At 41.8% G+C, this 21,276-nt stretch overlaps 1 protein-coding gene across 5 annotated transcripts in view; it reads left to right on the top strand.

Moving 5' to 3' along the window:
- Nucleotides 1-21,276, top strand: part of RAPGEF4 (Rap guanine nucleotide exchange factor 4) — a 396,657-nt gene that overhangs the window by 138,762 nt on the left and 236,619 nt on the right. For all 5 annotated transcript variants that reach the window (XM_055572210.1, XM_055572212.1, XM_055572211.1 and 2 more), the window contains one exon: nt 4,783-4,929. In XM_055572210.1, coding sequence (XP_055428185.1) covers nt 4,783-4,929 — 147 coding nt within the window. The remainder of the gene's footprint in view (nt 1-4,782; nt 4,930-21,276) is intronic.

Below are 21,276 nucleotides of genomic sequence, written 5' to 3'. Positions count from 1 at the left end.
TCTCCTGATGAGAAAGAGAAGAGCTGAATGGATTGCATCCTCTAGGAGAGGGTCAAGTGAGCCCCAGTATTGGGGCCAGAAGGTGAGAGGGGGAGCAATGCCAAATGTTTTGTATTTTCCTGGTGATTTGGAATGATTAGGTAGTCAATAAATCTATCAACTGGCTGGTTGAAAAAAGAACCTGTATGGCTAAAATTAATACTTAATCAAAATTAATTAATTTTCCCACTGAGCATTGGAAAGAGGTTCTTTTTTTGTTTTTAATTGATTGATTGCTTTACAGTATTGTGAAGTATTTAAAACTATCATCAGTAAGAATAGCTTTATTCAGCGTTTCTTTTGAATCAGCCATGGTGCAGAGCACTTAAATTATCTCCTTTAACTGTTGCGAAGAATTCATGAGACATCATAGTCAAGACGCCTGGCGCAGTGCATGGTGCATAGTGTTCCAGCCACACACTTGGAGATCCACATGCATACAGGATGCACGGGAGATTAGTACTGTTCAGGGTGAGTGGGTCTTTAAGTGTTTAGAAGGTAGGAGAAGGACTGATCTAGTGGAATGATAGATGAGAGAGAGCTAGGTCAGATAGGAGGGAGAAACCCTCCGATCGTCTCAGTATCATGCCACAGTTAATTCTTTTTCTGAGAGCCCATCACCACTAGTTACATCGTAGGACTGGGCTCAGAGACCCTGTATCCTCTACGGGAAACACAATGAGGTCTTCCCAGGTGACGCCCGAGGGATATTGCTCTTCGGGTGTGTCTGATGCAAAGTAGTCAGTGATAAGCTGGCCTCTGCTGCTCTTACAGAATCTCTTTGGGGATGCAGCTTTGGCCCAGTACCTCTCCAGAGGTCTCAGTGTAACTTGGGACTCACAGGTCAAGATTGGTTTAGCTAATCCAATCTCATGTTTATCCAGAAGCCTATCTGGAGACAAGGATTTGGCTGCAGTGGGTTTTATGGAGGACACCCCAGGAAGTGTAAGGAAGTAGGGGAATTCAGACAAGGAATGAGGAATGCCAATAAAAATGTGTAGTTGAGGAGTTCAGCTGTGGGCAGCTGGGCTCACTCTTTCCAGGAACCGTCTAACAAATTGTGTCAGGTAGAAGCTGGGGTATTTGTCTTCCTACTGTCTTGCCTCTTTGGAAGATGCACCCAACAAGCTTTAACTGTCCAGCACTCTGCCCTTAAGCAGAGCAATGCAGATGAAAAGGGAAAGTGCAGGTATGTGCGGGAACTGTCCAGAAACCTATGGATGCTTCCGAGGGTGGGGCTAGGGTGGGGAAAATGGGTGGGGAGAATCTGGCAGGACTCCAGCAGCATCTGCTAAACCCACCTTCATCCTTGAAAACACTCCAGTGTTTAAATCTTCATTTCATGTTTGAAAATCCTCAAAATAAATGGCCATCTTAATATAAAATGGGACATTTCCTCACTGTTGATGTTTCACAGTTTGTGCTGATTGCTTTCTTCAGTCTCTGTCACTGTATATATTTCCTTTCGGTAACCTTTCTGAACATTAATTTGCAAATGAGCATAAAATAAAAGTCTCAACAGTCCCTATTTAATAAGTAGAGAGACATGAACAGATCTCCAGTGGATGTGTGAGTTTAAAGGAATGGTAGTATTACATTCAGAAGTGGACACTTGCAGCCACAGGCAAAGGCTTGCATTTAGCTTCTCTACAGGATTTCAGGCTTGGAACTCTGACCTCCAGGGATCTGGTGAGCTGGGGGTGTGGACCAAAATAAGAGTGTGTTTGCCTGGCTGACTCACATTCACGTGGCTCTCATCTATCCTGCCTTTGAGTGTACATACTGAGCAATGCATATCGGTTCTGCTGCATTGAGAACATTGGAACGTAAATGTCTTTATTTGATAATTATTTTCTAAGCACATTGCAGGTCCCTGCCTGGAATTCAGATGTAAACAAGGCCTGACCCTCAGGGTCTGCAGAGACAGTGATTCATCTTTAGGGTGAAAATGTTCTTCTCAGGACTTCTTCCCTGTGCCCAGCTTTCCCAGTGCCCAATCCACACTTCCCCAGTCCATTCAGATTTCTGAGTAAATTGGTCCTGAGCATACTTCGTCTGCTGAAAGTCGAGTTTGAATTTGCAAGCCGCCCTTGTTTCAGGTGAGGTTTTACAGTCCTGCTTTCAAGACCGAATCTTGTATTTGTGACTCCCTGTCCTTACATGTGAGAGGATGGAGGATGGAGGAGGAGATGAAGGCGAGTGGGCTCCCACACTCAGCCCTGGTGGGAGAGCCTGGGACACTGGGAATGAGCAAAGGTGCTGGATGGAATGACGGGGGCCGGTGCCCCTCTGTACAGAGGTCCTGACGCACAAGGCTTTGCTGAGGAGAGCGCTTGGCAACACTAACATGGCTAAACGTGTTATGTTTAGGAGGAGGCAGGGGTCACGTTAAACTCTCTGGGGAAGACCAAGAAAATGTTCAGTCTTTTGTCTTTCTCACAAGAGCTGCTCGCTAGCAAGAAGATGGACTCATGTGAGTGATTTTCACAGTTGGACTTTCAAAGCCTGTGTCTTTGTATTTGTTTTGGTGACACACGATGACATGTGTCAGGGATAGGAGGTGAGAAATGGAGGATACAACTTAGTCTGTAAAAATCTATAGCTGGCTCACAAATAACAGATCTTCAGATCTTCAGAGTTCTTTTGCATTATACTTTGTAGATAATCGTAGATAATTAAGCTACATGGATAGTGGCAGGAGTAATAGGTATGGTTCATCCCTGACAGGTTTTAAAATAGATATTTACACTGGAGAGTATAAATTAGGCTAAAAGAGGTCTTTCTGAAAGATTCAGATGATTTTTTTAAACATGAAGTAGGCTAGTGGGATCTTCGAACAAACCTAATAATCTAGAGAATTTGTGAAAGTCTGTGATTTATCGTAATCCATCCTGTGTTTTTACTAGAATTTGAAAATTACTCAGAAGTATCTGACTTGCTGGGTATTAATATTTAAGTCCTGGGGATATTTTTCTGACTGAGTTTGTTTGTAGCTGCCTTTCTGGAAAATTTATTAGCAGGCCATTTTTGTTTCCCCTTGCTCTCTCTTTCTCTTCGGAGGTATCATTGATTTTCTTTTCCTGAACACAATTTTATATGGTAATATCTGCAGAAGCAGTTTGCTATAGTTCAAGGAACTGGATTCATAGGGGCATTTGTCCTACTAATGTGATTATAAAGTCACTAACTTGATCTTAATAACATTTTCCTGTTATCATGTATTAGATGCATGAAAGGAAAACTATGCCTTCTAGCTCAGGATTGCCTATATGTATGGACCTTAGTTGAGAATTCCTTGCAAAATGAATAGCCAGGTGATTTCAAGGGTTTGCATTGCTTGAGACTAGTTAGGATTAAACCCAAGTATTATCACATATGGTGCATGCAGAGAGGAAATTACTTGTGTAGCACACCTTAAACTTTTAAATCATTGATTCAGAACATTTTATAAGCTTCCTGCACTGTACTTCATTGGATGCTGTTTTTACTATGTTGTGGCTGCGGGAGGCAGCATAATACAAAAAGCTTGGAATCTGTAGTCGGAGAGTCGCAACTAGAATCTGGCTGTGCGTTATTTGCTATCTGTGTACTAGGGCCTCACGAACCAACCATGGTCACCTTCATTTTCCTTGTCTCTTTAAGACAGAATGACATAACAGTATCCCTATTTTGGCTTTTTATTTAAATACCGTAATTGAATTCTCTCACTGGGGAAAAAAAGCAAGTTCATCTTCAAAAAATTTCCCACATTTTCTTAGAGATAGTAATGCTCAGTCACTGTGTCATGTCTGACTCTTTGCAACACCATGGACGGTAGCCCACCAGGTTCCTCTGCCCATGAAATTTTCCAGGCAAGAATATGGAGCGGAGGGCCATTTCCTACTCCAGGGGATCTTCCCAAACCAAGGATGGAACCCACGTCTCTTGTGCCCCCAGTACTGGCAGGCAGATTCTTTACTACCGGTGCCACCTGGGGCACCCAGCGATAGTAGTCATATAGAAAGATAACCACGCACACAAAAAGGGCATGTACAAGATTGGCAGCAGCTTTATTCATAATATGCCCAAACCAGAAATAACCCAAATGTCCACCAGGAGGAGAATGGATAAGCAGACTAGGGCATATCCATGCAATGGTCCACAGGGCAAGGAAAAAACAGCTGCTCCACACGACAACGTGGATGAATCTTATAGACATTATGTTGAGCAAAAGAAGCCAGACAATAAAGAGGGCATATTGTCTGGTTCCTTTTACATAAAATCTAAAACTGGCAAAATTCCTTTATGGTGATAGAAATCAGAAGATCAATTGCCTCTGAAAGGATGGTCTTGACTTGAAAGGGGCATGAGGGAAGTCACAGTGGTGACAGAAATGTTCTGTCTTGATTTGGGTGATGACTACAGGGTGTATATATTTGTCAAAGCTTGTTGAACTGTGCAATTGAACCGAATGTTTTACTGTATAGAAATGAGTTGACCTTTGAACAGGATGAGTTTGTACTGTGGGGGTCCACTCATAGCAGAGTTTTTTCAGTAGTAAATACGACAGTAAAAGAGAGTGTGTGGCTGGTTGAATCTGTTGATGTGTAGGAACCATGATATACTCCCAATTTTCTACTACGTGAGGGAGTTGGCACCCCTAACTCCCACATTGTTCAAGGGTCAACTGTCCACTTCTGAGAAAAGAACTCATCCGCTGATAAGATGTCGACTTTTCTAACAACTGGTTTTTGGGGTTCTCAGGACGCAGTGACCATCTGCACTCTGGGAATTGGGACGGCCTTTGGAGAGTCCATTCTGGACAACACTCCACGCCATGCGACCATCGTTACCAGGGAGAGCAGTGAGCTGCTCCGCATCGAGCAGAAGGACTTCAAGGCGCTATGGGAGGTGAGCCTCAGGGCGGCTTTGTTTAACGTGGTTGCAGAGAAGAAAGGGAGTACCAAGTGGATAATGGCATTTAGTCAAGCCTTAATGTGTTCTGTTCTCAGCCAGTGGATGGAATTTAATTTTCAAAACTTGTTTTTGAAATGAATGAGTGAAAAAGGCATTTTGACACAAGACATCCTTCTTTTTCTTATTTGTTAATTTAGCGCTTGCTCAATTTCCTGTGGTTTGACATACATGATAATTATTTCTTGAATGACCATAGAGTGTTTTATGTATTTCCTCCCTCCTATTCCACAAATGTATTCTTAACCATAGAACAAAATACTTTGACATTTTCTTTGGCATTTTAAAAATCATCATTGACATGATCCCTGGAAAAGTGGGATGAATGGGGTTAACATCTGCTTCATTTAAATGCTTTTAAAAATGAAGTGCCCTGTAATAAGGTATGGGAAACGAGGGACATAAAGATGGCTGGTTACCTGCTAGCCTAAAATGCACGGGTGTCACAGCAGTGGCTGGAGCAGCCAGTCCTGGCGGCTGGTGCATTTCCTGCTGCTGACCAGCATCCCTTAGGGTACCATGCTCATTTACAAAAAGGACGGGGAATAAATCTTATATGCAGTCGTGGCAAATGGAGCACTTAGGCCCTCTCATCTTTTATGCTTATTCCTTTTCAGTTCTTCAAGCTTCTGATTTTTACCTGTGGGTTGTTCCCTATCTTTCTCCTGGGCTCAGTATGTCCAAGTGTTAACCTATCGAGCTGGCAGGCTTTACCACTTGTCCCAGTGTGGCTAAGATTTTAAACTTGACCTAAAAAGAATTTTGTGTAATCAAATTGCTTCCTCCAGAGCCAAACAAATGCCAGATGCATTAAGGGAGCAAGCCTGCAGGTGAGTGAGTGATGCTTTGCCTTGAAAGTCCTGCAAGCCTTGGAAGGCCCCGGTGGTGAAACCTGGTACTTTTATTCTTGGCAGTAGTGAATAAATTGCAGGGTTACTTGTTTGAAATGTTCCTCTTAGAAAATATTAAAGAGCTCCAACTGCTCTGTAAAGTTCAGAGACAAAAGCGAGTTTTAGGAAGGCAAAGCCAAAGTAGGTTTGCGTGAGGTTTGTGCGGAAAGGTTTTCTGTCAATTAAAAGGGCCCAGGCTTGAGGCAAATAAGCTGCTTTTTGGATCTTTAAAAGGTAAACCAAAAAGTCTTTTCCAAAAGAAAATTTGGAAGACTGGTTTAAGAACAAAAAATGACTCCTGCTTGCGGTGTGTGTCATTATAACTGCTTTCATCTGTGATGACTTATTCAAGTTGTTGGTCGAGGATGGTGTGCGGGTAATAATTAAAAATTTATTTTAATTAGGAGGCCCTAGTGCTGTGAAAAGTTCCTGAGAAGTTGCTACCTGTGAACATTCTACAAAATTTATTTAAAACATTTTCAAACATACAGGAAATCAAAAAGGATAATACAATGAAAGACTGCACTCACACTTGGTCCAGCAGTTATTAACATTTAGCCATATTTGCTTCATCTTTTTTTGCTGAACCACTTTAATATAAATGTCAGGCATCATGACATTTCATCCTAAACATCAGCATATATCTCCAGACAATCAGAATATCCTGCTGCATACCCATAATACCGTTATTTCACCTACAAAACTAAAGATAATATCCTAATCTGATACCCGGTGCACAGCTGAAATTTCCCCATAAATATCCATAAATTTATCCCATGGGTATTTTTATATCTGTTTTATTTCAAACGAGGCTCAAATAAAGAACCATGCATTACATTTGATTGTTATATCTAAGTCAGTCTCTCTCCTCCTCACTGCTTCCCTCTGTCTCTGTCTCGCTATGGCATTGACTTGTTAAAAAGGCCAGATTAGTTTCCTCCAAATTCGAGGTTTGTCTGATTGTTTTCTCATGGTATCTTTTTGGTACCTCTACTCCAGGGTTTCCTGAAAATGAAAGTTGGTGCTGAGGGTTTGACTAGGTCAAGTCAAACAGTTTTGGCAAGGAGAAGCCAAAGGTGATGCTGAGTACATTAAGGTGCTCCTAATGTCTGGATGCCTCACTGTTAGTGATGTGTTGATTTGACTCATTTGATCCCTCGGTTGGATTGTATTTGAATATATTTTAGGGTGGGCTGTTTTTCGCAGATTTCCCTTAGAGGAAGATTGTTAAATGGGGGTATTGATGTAGAAGGTGGTCCTTAGTATCCCAAACCTTGCCACGTGATTTTGTAATGCAGTTGGTCCAGCCCTTCACCTGTAACCTCACAGCATGATTCTGGTCTCCCCTGTCAGTGAGCTGAAAAGGATGGAGGGAGTATTTAGTCTGACCTCTTATTTCACAGGTCGGGATGTGGAACCTCTTGGTGAGCAAGAAGTTAAGAAGATACTTTACTTACCTGTTCATGCAGCCAAGTGCAAAGTACAAATTAGGTGCTTCTCCAGCATTTTAACTGACTGAAGTGAAAGGGCAGGGAACTCCATCATCTGGCTGCCTGTGTGAATCAGAACTTTATTCATGGGCACACTTGTGCATTTACAGTGCACAGTCATCCTAAGAAATTGTGAAACTCTAAATTACCTTCTGAGGAATAAAGATCAACTTCTGTTTATTCTACTGTTCACTTATTCAGCAAACACTTAATGAGGATCTCCTGTGTGTCAGGTCTGGCAAGAGCAGTGAGCAAGATCGACAGAACTTCTGCTTGCTGGGCCAGGGCTTCTGTTCTGCTTGGAGGAGACAGAAAATAAACTAACAAGTCAATAATATTATTTCAGAGTATAATATATCATTATCGTTAAGTAAAATCTATTTCTATTATTTGAATTCGGGTGATCTATTAATGGCATATGTAACACTAATCTGCTAGCAAAATATTGAATAACCAGAACACCTTTTCCTTGATTATGTCAGATAACAGAGTTGGTAATTCAGCCATTCATTACACTGGTACATAGTATCTGTAAGCAACATTAAAACTGAAGCTCATAGTGCCAGCTGAAGTCTGAGTTCGATCTGATAGCCAAATATCAAAAGTGAAGGAGGACATAGCTTCAGGATTCAGGGAGAAGCCTCACTGAACCATGAAATGGCAGGAAGAAGGCAGTAGAACGGCCAGCTGGATGCTGCTGCTCCTGTCAGTGTGGCAAGAAGCTCACTCTTAGGCTCTAGTTCCCACACGGTAAAAATTAGATTGTCTGAATCATGGGTCTAAAGTCACGTGTTCATCTCATCTGCCTGCTCACTTTTGAGGACTGGCATGGTGGGTCCATCGTGTGGCAAGCACTCTCAGAGACTTCCTTCCTTATCTATGGCTTTGATGTCGCTTAAAACAGTGAGGGTTGGATGGTATCGCTGACTTAACGGACATGAGTTTGAACAAACTCAGGGAGATAGTGAGGGACAGGGAAACCTGGCGTATTGCAGTCCATGGGTCACAAAGAGACACGACTGAGAGACTGAGCAACAAAGGAATTGACAAGGACCAGGAGTCTGAGATCCTTCTAACTAGGAAATTATGGTGTCTAACCAGTAACAGGTAGCCCAGTCTAAAGAAGCTGTTTAACAGGCTGAGTGAATTATCTGTTTTAAATCTTACAGTTGGGACTTTAATGCCAACAGAGAGCTTGGTAATCCTGCTTCCTTTCCTAATCAGAGGCAAGTGTTCTCAGTTCTCAGCAAATGCACACTCAGAGACCTACGTGTGAGAAACTGAAATTCTACTTAATTTCATCAAATACTCTTGCTTTATATTGTCATTAATGTTGTAGGTCAAACTGATAGCACCCAGAGTATTTTTAAAAATTATTATCATACTTTCAGAACAAACTTATGGTTGCCAGGCAGTGGGGAGAATGTTGTGCGGGAGCAATAGTTAGGGAGTTTGGGATGGACGTGTACACACTGCTGTTTTTAAGATGGATAATCAACAGAGTCCTACTGTACAGCACATGGAACTCTGCTCAGTGTTATATGGCAGCCTAGATGCGAGGGAAGTTTGTGGGAGAATGGATACATATTTATGTGTGGCTGAGTCCCTTCACTGTTCCCCTGAAACTATCACAACATTGTTAATCGTCTACACCCCAACACAAAATAAAAAGTTTTAAAAAATAAAAAATTTAAAAATCAGAAAATTCACATCAAAAAATTGTCATAAATGTGACCAGAGCATTCTCTCAGTCATCTATCAGTTCAGTTCAGTCACAGGGTCGTGTCCGACTCTTTGCCACCCCTTGGTCTGCAGCACGCCAGGCTTCCCTGTCCATCATCATCTCCCTGTCAATCATCTATACAAATATATAAAATCAAAAAAATATTCCCCAAGATATAACTGAGGTAGCAGCTTGATGCTTCTTTTGTACCCTATATCTTTCCTAATAGCTACTTTCCTAATGAAGTCTTTAAATCTTTCAATCTTCCCTAATGAAAGCTACTTTCTTTCCTCTTTCTGTGCTTCAGTTGCCAATTTATGTTCATATCCAAGGGCGCTAGGTTGCTCCATCTCAAAGTCAGGTCATAGTTTCTTAGCTTAAGTGAATTACAGTAGCTTTATTCAGAGTTGGTCAATAACACGTCCCTCTTTTTTCATGCTTCTTTGATATTAGAACTTAATACAAATATTAACTAGGTTATAAAACATCTCATTTTTTAATAGCATCTTGGAGGGGGGAGGGGAAAAGTAAGAGTGAAAGGAGAAAGTTATGTTTTTGAATTTCAGAATAAAATTTAAAAAGTTGAAGTACCATTTTTTAGTTCTTGAGAATTGTGATTTAAACTCTGACTCTAGAGGCATTGTATATCCTCGGTAAGGCAGTTAAATGGCAAAGCAGTTTAAGTGTTGGTTTGGGAGTTCTAAGCCATTATTAATACTTGATCCAAGATTATGAGTATTTATGACTGCTGGTGGCTCTTGAAATAAATAAATACCAATTTACTGTCATACTCCATGAATTCCTTCTGAGCACACACAGTCTAAGGTTGTCAGCGATTAGACCAATAACAAAGGGTTTTTTTGATTTTCTTCCTGACTTTCCAGCTGATGTTTTGGATGAAGATGCTTTCAGGTTTATAGCGCATTTTGACATCTTTACAGGGAATATTCCAAATACATGGACTTGAATGAGGATATGAGTCCAATATGATCAGAGAAGTAGACTGGGGAGTCACTCTCCATCAGACTCATAAAAGATGCCACTGAGAGGTAGTTGCACTGGTGATCTACCACCTGTGTTCCAACTGCATGAGCATCATTCTGGGCAAAAACTCTCCTTCACTGCAAGCTATGTTTGAACATGTTCAGAGTAATACATATTGGTGAATAAATTATTTGACATTTAAAGACAGCAATGAAACTAATTTTTATTTTATTTAAAATTCTTATTTTAATTTTTTAATTTAAATTTTAATTTTATTTAAAAATAAAGCAATATTTTAAATTTGTAATCTGAGCCATGCCACAATAAAAGTGGCTTTTTGGCTGTAATAGTTACCCAGAAGCTCTGTGATTTTATTCTAACCAAGACCTGCTGCTGCTGCTGCTAAGTTGCTTCAGTCGTGTCCGACTCTGTGTGACCCCATAGACGGTAGCCCACCAGGCTCCCTCGTCCCTGGGATTCTCCAGGCAAGAATACTGGAGTGGGTTGCCATTTCCTTCTCCAATGCATGAAAGTGAAAGTTAAGTCTCTCAGTCGTGTCCGACTCCTAGCCACCCCGTGGACTGCAGCCCACCAGGCTGCTCTGTCCATGGGATTTTCCATGCAAGAGTACTGGAGTGGGTGCCATTGCCTTCTCCCAACCAAGACCTACAGTATCACAGAGAACTGTTGCTCAGATGCAGTGATGGATCCAGTAGAGTTTATTCCCCATACATGTCTGTGGCCTCAGTAAATATTATTGGCTGATGATTTTTTATGCTTTCTGAGATATAAAATGGAATGGTGAAAATGAGAGAGATGTGCATGTTTCTTTCTTAGGAAGAGAATACAGTTTGTAAACAAGAATATTTCTAAGAGTAATGAATATCGCCAAAGAAATATTTCTACATCTGTCTCTATTCCCTAATTTTCAGTGTTTTATTTCTCGATTCTACCAGATATATTGGCAGTTGTTGGACTGAAAAGCTTTTTAGCCATTTCTGTTTACTGCCTCTTTTGGACTATGCAGAGAGAAAAAGCCCTTTTCCATTAGTAATCTTTCAAGCCACTATGAGAATAGGAATTATGGAAATAACAGCAGCTTAGTCTTTGCTGATGCACTTTAAAAACCATATTGGAATAATATACCTCTCAGAGGCATCCACTCCAGCTTGAATAGATTTGATGTTCCTATCTGTCTTGGGCTGTCAGAAAAATTAAAGCCCAATACTTAAAACATAGTATCTTAGAACATAAAAATCTCAGAAGCCCTTTGTGTGGGTTTTAATACTTTATTTAGCATGCAAAAAAATTCAGGTTGTTTTACTTTTGCATTAATGGTAGCCTTTCAAGGTAGACTGATATTTCAAATAAATGCATAGATGTTGAACTCGGTATAGCTGTTGAATTCTGTGACCCACCTTCAGGTAGGCCGCCCCTGACCTGCCTGTTAATATGCAGGGTCTCCCCCACCCCCAGCTGAGGATTAACCAGAGCCTAAAAGCCAAGTGACCTGCTTTCTCCCAAGTCAGAGGCCTGTACTGACTTTTTGGCAACTTTGGAGCTTGTACTGTAGGGTTACTTCCCAGGCCAGAAATTTGCATCAAAGGACTAAGAAAAATACATCCAAAAATAAACATGAAAGCCAAGACTTCGTGCCAGGAACTCCAGCCACACACATCCTGTTGGTTCTCCCGCCTCTCTGCTCACAGTTCTGCTGCTTTTAAACTGAGCGGAAGCCTGCTCGGCTGACTAGGGCTTCATGTCTGCCCCAGGCTCTCACTCCTCTGTCCGCCAGCCTTTCCACGGGGTGGCAGAATGATTCAGATCCAGAGGGGAAGGGAGTGAAGTTACTAGGAGGTAACTAAAGTTAAAAAGATCTATATACACATAGGCAGTCAGAGGCAATCAGAAAAGACTTCCTGAGCTTTCCCAGAGAAGCACCAGCCCCGGTTCTCTCTCGGGACCAAGATCCTCTTAACAGTAACAGATCCTAACAGGAAATTATCGGCGATGAAGGTGCATTTTGCTGTCCAGATAAAGGACAGCTCTTCACTGGATGTCTGAGAACACTGAGAAAAAGGAAAAGAAGAACGCATGCCCTGCAAGGTCAGGATGGATTCTTATCTATTCTTTAGTGGGGAAATAATTACATGTCACAGCTTGCAGTTTGGTTTTATATTCTAAAACATCTCTGGCTTTTCTAATGAAGTTCCACCAGACCTAAATATGTACCATGGCACTGACATAATTTGATTTCATCTTTATTTGTGGGGACAGAGTGGTAGGGGGGAGTAGTGACTTGTGTTTCTGATGGTGAAGGATTTGTTTATTTAGCCGGATGATCTTAAATGTTTCTAGAAGATAAAGATATTTGTTCTTAATTAGGCAGAGTTACATTTATCACATTAATATTAAATACATGTATTTAGTGAATGGCATCTATTAAAAATGAATTTGGGGCAAGGAAACAGATTGAAAGTGATGGTATTTCACCCTCTGAATGCCTGCAGCTCTCAGACTATATGAAGTCCTTAGTGTTTATGGGAAACTCGGCTACATTATTGATGACTTGCAGTCCCACCAGCTCTGAAAGCTGTGATCTCACTGTTTCTCAGATGATGACCAGGGGATCTGAACAGATCAAGGCTTGGCTGGCAGGTGCCAGAAGTGCCCAGATGTTGCTGGTAGGGCTGTTGGCAGGGTGCCGTAAGCAGTGTCATTCCTTCTTAGCCAGTGTTCCTTTGGGTGTTCATTTCAGGAGTGTGCAGTGGACATTCATGTGTTCTAGGAGTTGCTGTTGGTAGAGGCTTTGAAATCCTTCCTCTGGTTGTACATGTGCCAGCATGCTATTGACAACTCGTCCCCACCCTCTCCCTACACTTTAACCTAGCAGTACCCCTCTTCTCTCTCTCACCTGTCAGGCTGCATACTTGCTAAAGAGATGCTCAGCTCAATGTTAATTGATGCTTCCTGGGAATTTCTCTAGAAGCTTCTGTCATTCTTAGCAAGCAGACTTGGCTCCCACCATGGGGAGATACAAAATGCACCGTATCTGTCTTTCTGGCTTAGGATCTAGCATAGAAGACAGACAAACATGAACACAAATCACCCTGATACCAAACTGAAAGGTACTACAGGAAAGATAGAGGGTTCTGAAGGGTATATGGGGGCGGGAGGGGAGAGATTCATTTCCACGCAGGCTATCATTTCATCCAAAGACAAAGAGATCTGGTGAATTCTTGTGTGGCTAACAAGGCCGTTTTTCAGCTTCCCTGAAGGACTGGGGTCAGTTAACCAAATTATAGTGTTTGAGGCAGCCTTGTCCTAAGGGACTGACCACACAGAAGAGGTTGGGCTTCCTCACTTGTGTCGCGCTGGCCGGCCTTCTCCCGTCCTGGGCTGCTTGTCCCAGCTTGTTTAGGGGTCTGCCTGCTCTCTTGAGGGTGTCATGCGTTATACTTCCAAATGTCTGGCTTTGTGTTTTGTTTGTTGTTTAGTTATCACTGGAGAAATCTGTTCTGAAGTTTAATGGGTCCCTCAGGCAAAGGCAGTGTGAGTTGGGAGAACTTTTAAGAGCTTGAGACTTTCAGAAGGAACTCGTGGTGTGGGCTGGGGATATTGTTAAGCTCTTTATGTGTCAGGAGCCCTGTGGTCATGGGACTTTCCTACTCTCATCAGGCCGAATTCCACTCCTGTGTAGTCTGCAGGCCCCCGTGGAGGGGTTAGGGCCCAGTCACCAGGGCAGGGTGTCTGACACTGAGGAAAGAGCAGCAGGAAATCCTGCCCCAAAGTCGGCAGCTCCAAATTCCTGCAGTCTTGCTTCGGTTGCTCTCACTGACCTCAGTGTTTTGAGCTGTCTAGCTCAAACCAATAAATGCAAGACAGACCTTCTGAAGGCTCTTGATGTGGTTGAGTGTTCTGGCCTGAAATTCTGAACTATTCCTGGTTTCACCCAAGTTTGCTGAATGCCTTTTTGGAAGGCTTCCTGGGCCACCTATTTGTAAGATAAATATACCTTTACTGAAATCCTGCCTTGCTGACAGCAATGGTCCAAGTTACTGTTGAATGTTAGGTGCCTTATAAGTTGAACAATTGAGCGCCTTCCACTCATCTTTTGGTTTGCATATTCAAGGTGGCACAGCCACAGATTATGTGAATGGAAAGAATAACATATAGGCAGCAGTTGATATAGTATCAGAATATGTGACTTGAAAAGCAAGAACTTTTTTATTTCTTTCATCATTTATAATTGTAATTCATAAAACTAGTTCCATGTTAGTATTTCCTGGGAGTTGTTAGAAAATTCCCATGATGGGCCATCTCTAGACCAATGAAACTAGGGCCTCTAGATGGTAGGGGCTAGGCATCAGAGCTCCTTAAAACCCCCCAGCTGGATCTACCGAGAACCCCTGTCTTCCAGCACCGGGCTCAGGTATCCACTCTGCAGCTCTGCGCTCGCTGCTCCTGTGTGGCCCTGGCAGGCATCTGTGCCCTGTGCTAAGGCTTTACGACTGAATGATATGTTGGTTCCTTACTAGTCTGTGTTAACTTTTCCAAGTGCTGTTATTCCTTCCCTTTTGCAGACATTCTTCTTCCAAACTGGGGTTTCTGCCAGATTTAAGTGATAATGGCCATCAGTACTTTAGAGACTGAGTGAGTGGCATTTGTTTGAGGCTTTGTGATTAGACATTGCCTATGTGGTCTGGTTATTAAAAGTGCAAGAAGAAGGTGCAAAATCACTGCCAAATTCCAGTCCTACAAGCACACATTCTCTTAGTTGTAAGGATAATGATATCTTCATATACCATGCAGCTCCTGGAAAATTTCACTGTGATCTTGTAAGAGATAAGAGTGAAAAAGGCAAATTGTATCTTAGTGTTATTATGAAAAGAGTTTTGAACTCATGAACTCCTAGATCCCTGATCTGTCCCTGGACTATACATTGAGAATCACTTAAGATAAATTCCCAGAACAAGAAATACTAGTTGAAGGGTATGAAAACTTTTATGGCTCTTGATAAATATGATCACATTTATTTTCAATGATTTTTATTCTGCCACCAAGAGTATTTGAGCATTCCTATTACATCCAGCCTTGGTCAGGATGACCATTTTATGTATGTTTATTTATATATATGTGTATATACTTATACACACACACTCTCTCTTAGCTCAGCTGGTAAAGAATCTGCCTGCAATGTAGGAGATCCCAGTTCGATTCCCAAGTCGGGAAGAGCCCCTGGAGAAGGGATAAGCTACCCACTCTAGTATTCCTGGGTTTCCCTGGTGGCTCAGATGGTAAAGAATCCACCTACAATGCAGGAGACCTGAGTTCGATCGCTGGGTTGGGAAGATCCCTTGGAGGAGGGCATGGCAACCCACTCCCGTATTCTTGCCCGGAGAATCCCCATGGACAGAGAAGTGTGGTGGGTTACAGTCTTTGTCATCTCAGAGTCAGACACAACTGAGCGACTAAGCACAGCACATGTGTGTTTTTATTTCCATCATATTGTTATTGTGTTTGATTACTGCTGAGATGGTGGAGATTTTCTTCAGTATTTCTTTACTGATTATACATACAGCCTCTTTCAGGACATGTTACTCATATATAGATTGGCATTTATTTATCCATTTATGTGAATGCTGTATTTTATCAAGACATTGACCCTTTCTGGTATTTCCTTCAAATATTTTTTTCTTGGTCTGTTTTCATTTTTCATAATATTTAATGTATATAACTTCTAAATCCATTAAATCTACCACAGTTTTCCATAAATACCAAAGGTTTTGTCATAGGAGATGGAATATTAAGCAAGAGGACCATTAATAATTGAAAATTAATAAAGTAAAATCCTTACATGAATTCCTAATAATAATTGCACTACCTGGTGAGTCCTGGTATTGTTAATAATTTTTTGGAGATGTTTTAACACAGCTGGGAATTAATCTCCTTCATATTCACTTTCTTGCTTTCTGCTTTTGCTTTATATTTTGTTATTCCTCATCCTGGCCTCTTTTACATACTTCTTTTAGGTCTGAAATGTCAAACTTGTCTCTTTCCTCTTCTAACTATTTATTCAAACTTTCAAACATTCAGAAAAACTGAGAGTTCACTGGGTCACGATGAAAGTCTTGGTCTTGTTTCCAACCAATTCTGTGTCTTCAGGAATGTCACAATCTTCCTAAACCTCCTTCATAAAAATCATTTTTAAAAAAGGGTGAGGAAGACAATAATCCTATCACAAATGGTTGCAAGGAAGAAATGATGTGATGTAATCTATCTCTTAGCCCCAAAGAAGCATCCAGTAAATGGCCTGGGAAGTAGTGAAGGCTGAACACACAGATGGAGCTGGAGTTCAGACACGTGGGCCTGCTCAGTCACATGGTGCTGCTTTCATGCTGCCTGGGGAGAGGTTCAAGCTATGTACCTTGGCATTCAAAGTTCTCTAAATTTGAAGGATGAGAATTCATCCTTTTCCAGCCACATTGCCTCTACTAATTTATACACATACTCACATCAGCCTAAATCATGCCAGCAAGCATTAGCTGTGCATCCACTAAATGCCAGGGGCTGCGCTAGGCACGGGGACAAAGATCTGAACAGGCTGTGGCCCTCAAGGAGCTTGCAGTCTAATGAAGAGAAATATATGAAAATAAATCTTACAGTATGGATAGACACGAGCTCCAGCAGAGGCTCATGCAGGGGCTGGAGCTGGGAGGAGAACAGAGTATCTGCCAGGGACAGTTGGAGAGTTGCCAGAGTAAAACCTCCTCTCTGAGCTGCCATCGTGAGGCTACCAGTGTGATTGACAGAAAGATGCTGCCGGACACAGGTAAAGGATCCAGGTGCCACAGGTGAAACACACCAGTGTTCTGATGGGACACAAGTGGGTCATAGCTGGTCTCTCAGTGAGAGGGCAAGCTTCTCTCGTCCTCAAGTTCTTCATGGAGACAAGAGCCCGTCAGAACCTCCTGGCCTTTCCTGAGAAGAGAACAGGGTTGTTTTCTTTTTTTTTTCATTTAAGTATAGTTGATTTACAATGCTTCATTGATTTCTGCTGTACAGCAAAGTGATTTAGTTATATATATACACTGTTTTTCATATTTTTGCATTATGGTTTATTATAAGATATTGAATATAGTTCTCTGTGCTATGCAGTAGGACTGCGTTGTTTATCCATATGGCAGAAAGTGAAGAGGAATGAAAAAGCCTCTTGATGAAAGTGAAAGTGGAGAGTGAAAAAGTTGGCTTAAAGCTCAACATTCAGAAAACGAAGATCGTGGCATCCAGTCCCATCACTTCATGGGAAATAGATGGGGAATCAACATTCAGAAAATGAAGATCATGGCATCCGGTCCCATCACTTCATGGGAAATAGATGGGGAAACAGTGGAAACAGTGTCAGACTTTATTTTTCTGGGCTACAAAATCACTACAGATGGTGACTGCAGCCATGAAATTAAAAGACGCTTACTCCTTGGAAGGAAAGTTATGACCAACCTAGATAGCATATTCAAAAGCAGAGACATTACTTTGCCAACAAAGGTTCATCTAGTCAAGGCTATGGTTTTTCCTGCGGTCATGTATGGATGTGAGAGTTGGACTGTGAAGAAGGCTGAGCGCTGAAGAATTGATGCTTTTGAACTGTGGTGTTGGAGAAGACTCGTGAGAGTCCCTTGGACTGCAAGGAGATCCAACCAGTCCATTCTGAAAGAGATCAGCCCTAAGATTTCTTTGGAGGGAATGATGCTAAAGCTGAAACTCCAGTACTTTGGCCACCTCATGCGAAGAGTTGACTCATTGGAAAAGACTCTGATGCTGGGAGGCATTGGGGGCAGGAAGAGAAGGGGACGCCAGAAGATGAGATGGCTGGATGGCATCACTGACTCGATGGACGTGAGTCTCGGTGAACTCCGGGAGTTGGTGATGGACAGGGAGGCCTGGCGTGCTGCGATTCATGGGGTCGCAAAGAGTCGGACACGACTGAGTGACTGATCTGATCTGATCTGATATATAATAGTTTGCATGTACTAATCTCAAACTCCCAATTCATCTCTCCCCAACTCTTCCTCCTATTGACAGCCACAAGTCTGTTCTATACCTGTGAGTCTGATTCCTAGATAAATTCATTTGTGCCATATTTTAGATTCCACATATAAGTGATATCACAGGGTATTTGTCTTTCTCTTTCCGATTTATTTCATGTACTATGATAATCTCTGGGTCCATCCTTGTTGCTGCAAATGGCATTATTTCATTCTTTTTTATGGCTGAGTAGTATTCCATTGATTATATGCACCACATCTGCCTTGTCCATCCACCTGTTGATGGACATTTAGATTGTTTCCATGTCTTGGCTGTTGTGAATAGTGCTGCTATGAACATAATGGTGCATATCAGAACACAGTTTTTTATTTTTTATTTTTTTTATTTTTAAACTTTACATAACTGTATTAGTTTTGCCAAATATCAAAATGAATCTGCCACAGGTATACATGTGTTCCCCATCCTGAACCCTCCTCCCTCCTCCCTCCCCATTCCATCCCTCTGGGTCGTCCCAGTGCACCAGCCCCAAGCATCCAGCATCGTGCATCGAACCTGGACTGGCGGGAAGATTTGGGAGAATGGCATTGAAACATGTAAAATATCATGTATGAAACGAGTTGCCAGAACACAGTTTTTTATTTCTTTCTTCACCTTCCTGAAGTCCTTCTCCAGCTTTTCCAGAGACTAGCTGTGTAACTGTTTGTTCCCTGGAGCAAAAACACATAACAAACCCAGAGACTGAAGGTCACATCTTCAGTGAAACAGCCCCTAACAGACCCCAACTTCAGGTTTACTAACTACTTCTCCAATCCTGCCTTCCCAGTCTCTTTGCTGAATGTTCCCTTTGCTTCCAACCACCTGTTTCTCCCGCTGTCCCATGATCCAGCCTGGACGATGTCTCCTCTGACATTTCCCAGACCCCTCCCCTAGATCAAGTGAACAGCATCGAGAAGGAATGACAGCAGCCCCTTCACACAGGTGTTTCTTCTTGGCAGTTCATTTTCTTAATCAGATCTGTCTGTGACTGGATGGCTGGGAGCAGTCTGAGTGTCCTCCTGAGGAGCTGGGGATCCAGGTGATCAAAAAGACAAGGATGCTGAGAAGGACAGGTTGAAATCAGATCAGGGGCTGGGCATCAGGACGGCCAGCATCTGGGCTTGCTGAAGTTCATGGGAAATGAAGGCCCAGAGCACTGCCATTCTTCAAGCAGACCGAGAAACCTGGGAGCCGAGAGGTGCTGGGACCAAGAGACCCCTGAGCAAGAGACCAAATGTGGCTTCAAGACTGACCCAGAGTGAACTAAGGACTATTACAGACACGCTTAGGGGGTCCACTTGGCTTCTCCCAGGTTTGGAGGCCTGCAGGGCTTCATGAGTTAGGGCTTCCAGTGGGGGCTCTGCAGAACCTGGTGCAACCAGGGTTCCTAGTGGCTATCAAGCCTGGGTTCTTGGGTCACAGAAGGTGGCAGTGAAGATAATAAGCAATCAGTAATAAAATTAGAATAGTTTTATTTGAACCAAACTGAGGACCAGCCCAGAAGCCAGCTCCTAGGTTACTCTGAGATGATGCTCTGGAGATGCAGGGTTTTCAGCACAGTTTTATGTCTTGTCAGAACAAAGAACATTAAACAAGTCAGGGATTATTTCTTTTTCAAGGTTTCAATAAATAAGCAAATAAGCAAACCAGACTAGCACATGTACAGCCAGTCAGTGTGGCCTTGGCACCTGGGAAGGGAGTCTTATCACTGAAGGAGAACCAGCATTAGCGTCCCAGGAAGGGATGCATTTAATCTTTGTCTATAACATGGACATTCTCTTCTGGTTAATACACCTTTTTCTTTAATAATTAGAGCAGATATACGATGTTTGTTTGATAGTCTGCAAACAGGCAATTTTAATTAGCATAAAATTCAACTTAACTCATGTGTAAGCCAGAATGACTCCCCTATATCTCAACATGTGAAAACGTCTTTTATCAGAGGCATAGAATGCTCCACATCACTCCATGTGTTCTCTCCGGGACTTGAGGGAGTCTTCTCCCATCTTATGTAGGAGGAAGGTAAGCCCCCTAGAGCATCCTATTTGAAGGGTCCATGGCATCTGTCAAAAGGGCAGATCTGTGTGAAAAACATCGTGATTATTAGTATTTTGCATTTGCATGGTGGGTCTCTCTATGTGAATAGTAATTAATGATAAAACGTGAATTTTATTGACCATCAACTGAGTGCCAGCAGTCAGTCTCATCTTTTTTTACATATTAATTATTTAGCATTAAATTAGTGCCAGCTTAGTCTCAAGAATATAGTTTAAGTATCCTGAATTCAGTTGTGGGGAATTCTGGCCTAAAAAGAGCTTTCTGTTAGCTTAGGAAAAATTTATGGTTACACCCAAATGTTTGTGTTTTGTCCTGAAGTAGTAGAATAACTTTATTTAGTCCATTGGCACATAGGTCTGTGGGTAGAGTCAGGAAAGAGGAATCGTCCAGAGCAGGTGCTTCTTCTCCGAAATTTGTGGGCCCCGGGAGTTTATGGAGCAGTTACTGAGAAATCTGCAAACCTCATATTTTTGTGTGTGTACATTTTTCTGAAAAGAAGGCCATCCTAAACTGAAAGAGTTCTGTTGCTTCCAAGGAAATTAAGGACCATTTTCCACAGAATCAAAATGATCCAGACCAGATTAGATAGCATATTTATGTGGGAGAATGCAATGAACCTTTACTCTTAATTTAATGCATCTTTATAGACTTAGTGATGGTGCAATTGGAGATAGAAAAATAATTTTCATTGTGGCTCTAAGGTTTTGCCATTGTTATCTAGAAACTTTTTGTAATGAAAAAGAAGTAATTAGAAAAAATGCCAAGTTCTGTGGTCAAAATGAAAATGCTAATTTATGGATCCATTGTCCCTCTAAATAGAGCATATTTGAATATTTTGTATTCAGGTCCAAAATGATTGAACTTTAATGATTTTTCATGTAAGTGTGGTTTTGAATTCTCAGTTCCATACTCCTCCCCGCCCCCCATCCACATTTAATGATGCCCATAAAACTAACTGGACAATTTTAGACAGGGGTACTTTTATTTTTTTCTTTTCCTCATTCTTTTTTTAAAAAAAATTTTATTGGGGTGTAGTTGCTTGTAAGTTTCAGGTATA

Source organism: Bubalus kerabau, chromosome 3 (genome assembly GCF_029407905.1).
Source record: "Bubalus kerabau isolate K-KA32 ecotype Philippines breed swamp buffalo chromosome 3, PCC_UOA_SB_1v2, whole genome shotgun sequence".
Taxonomy (NCBI): Eukaryota; Metazoa; Chordata; class Mammalia; order Artiodactyla; family Bovidae; genus Bubalus; species Bubalus kerabau.
The sequence above is the reverse complement of the archived record's forward strand: the minus strand, read 5'-3'. Positions and strand labels throughout refer to the sequence as shown.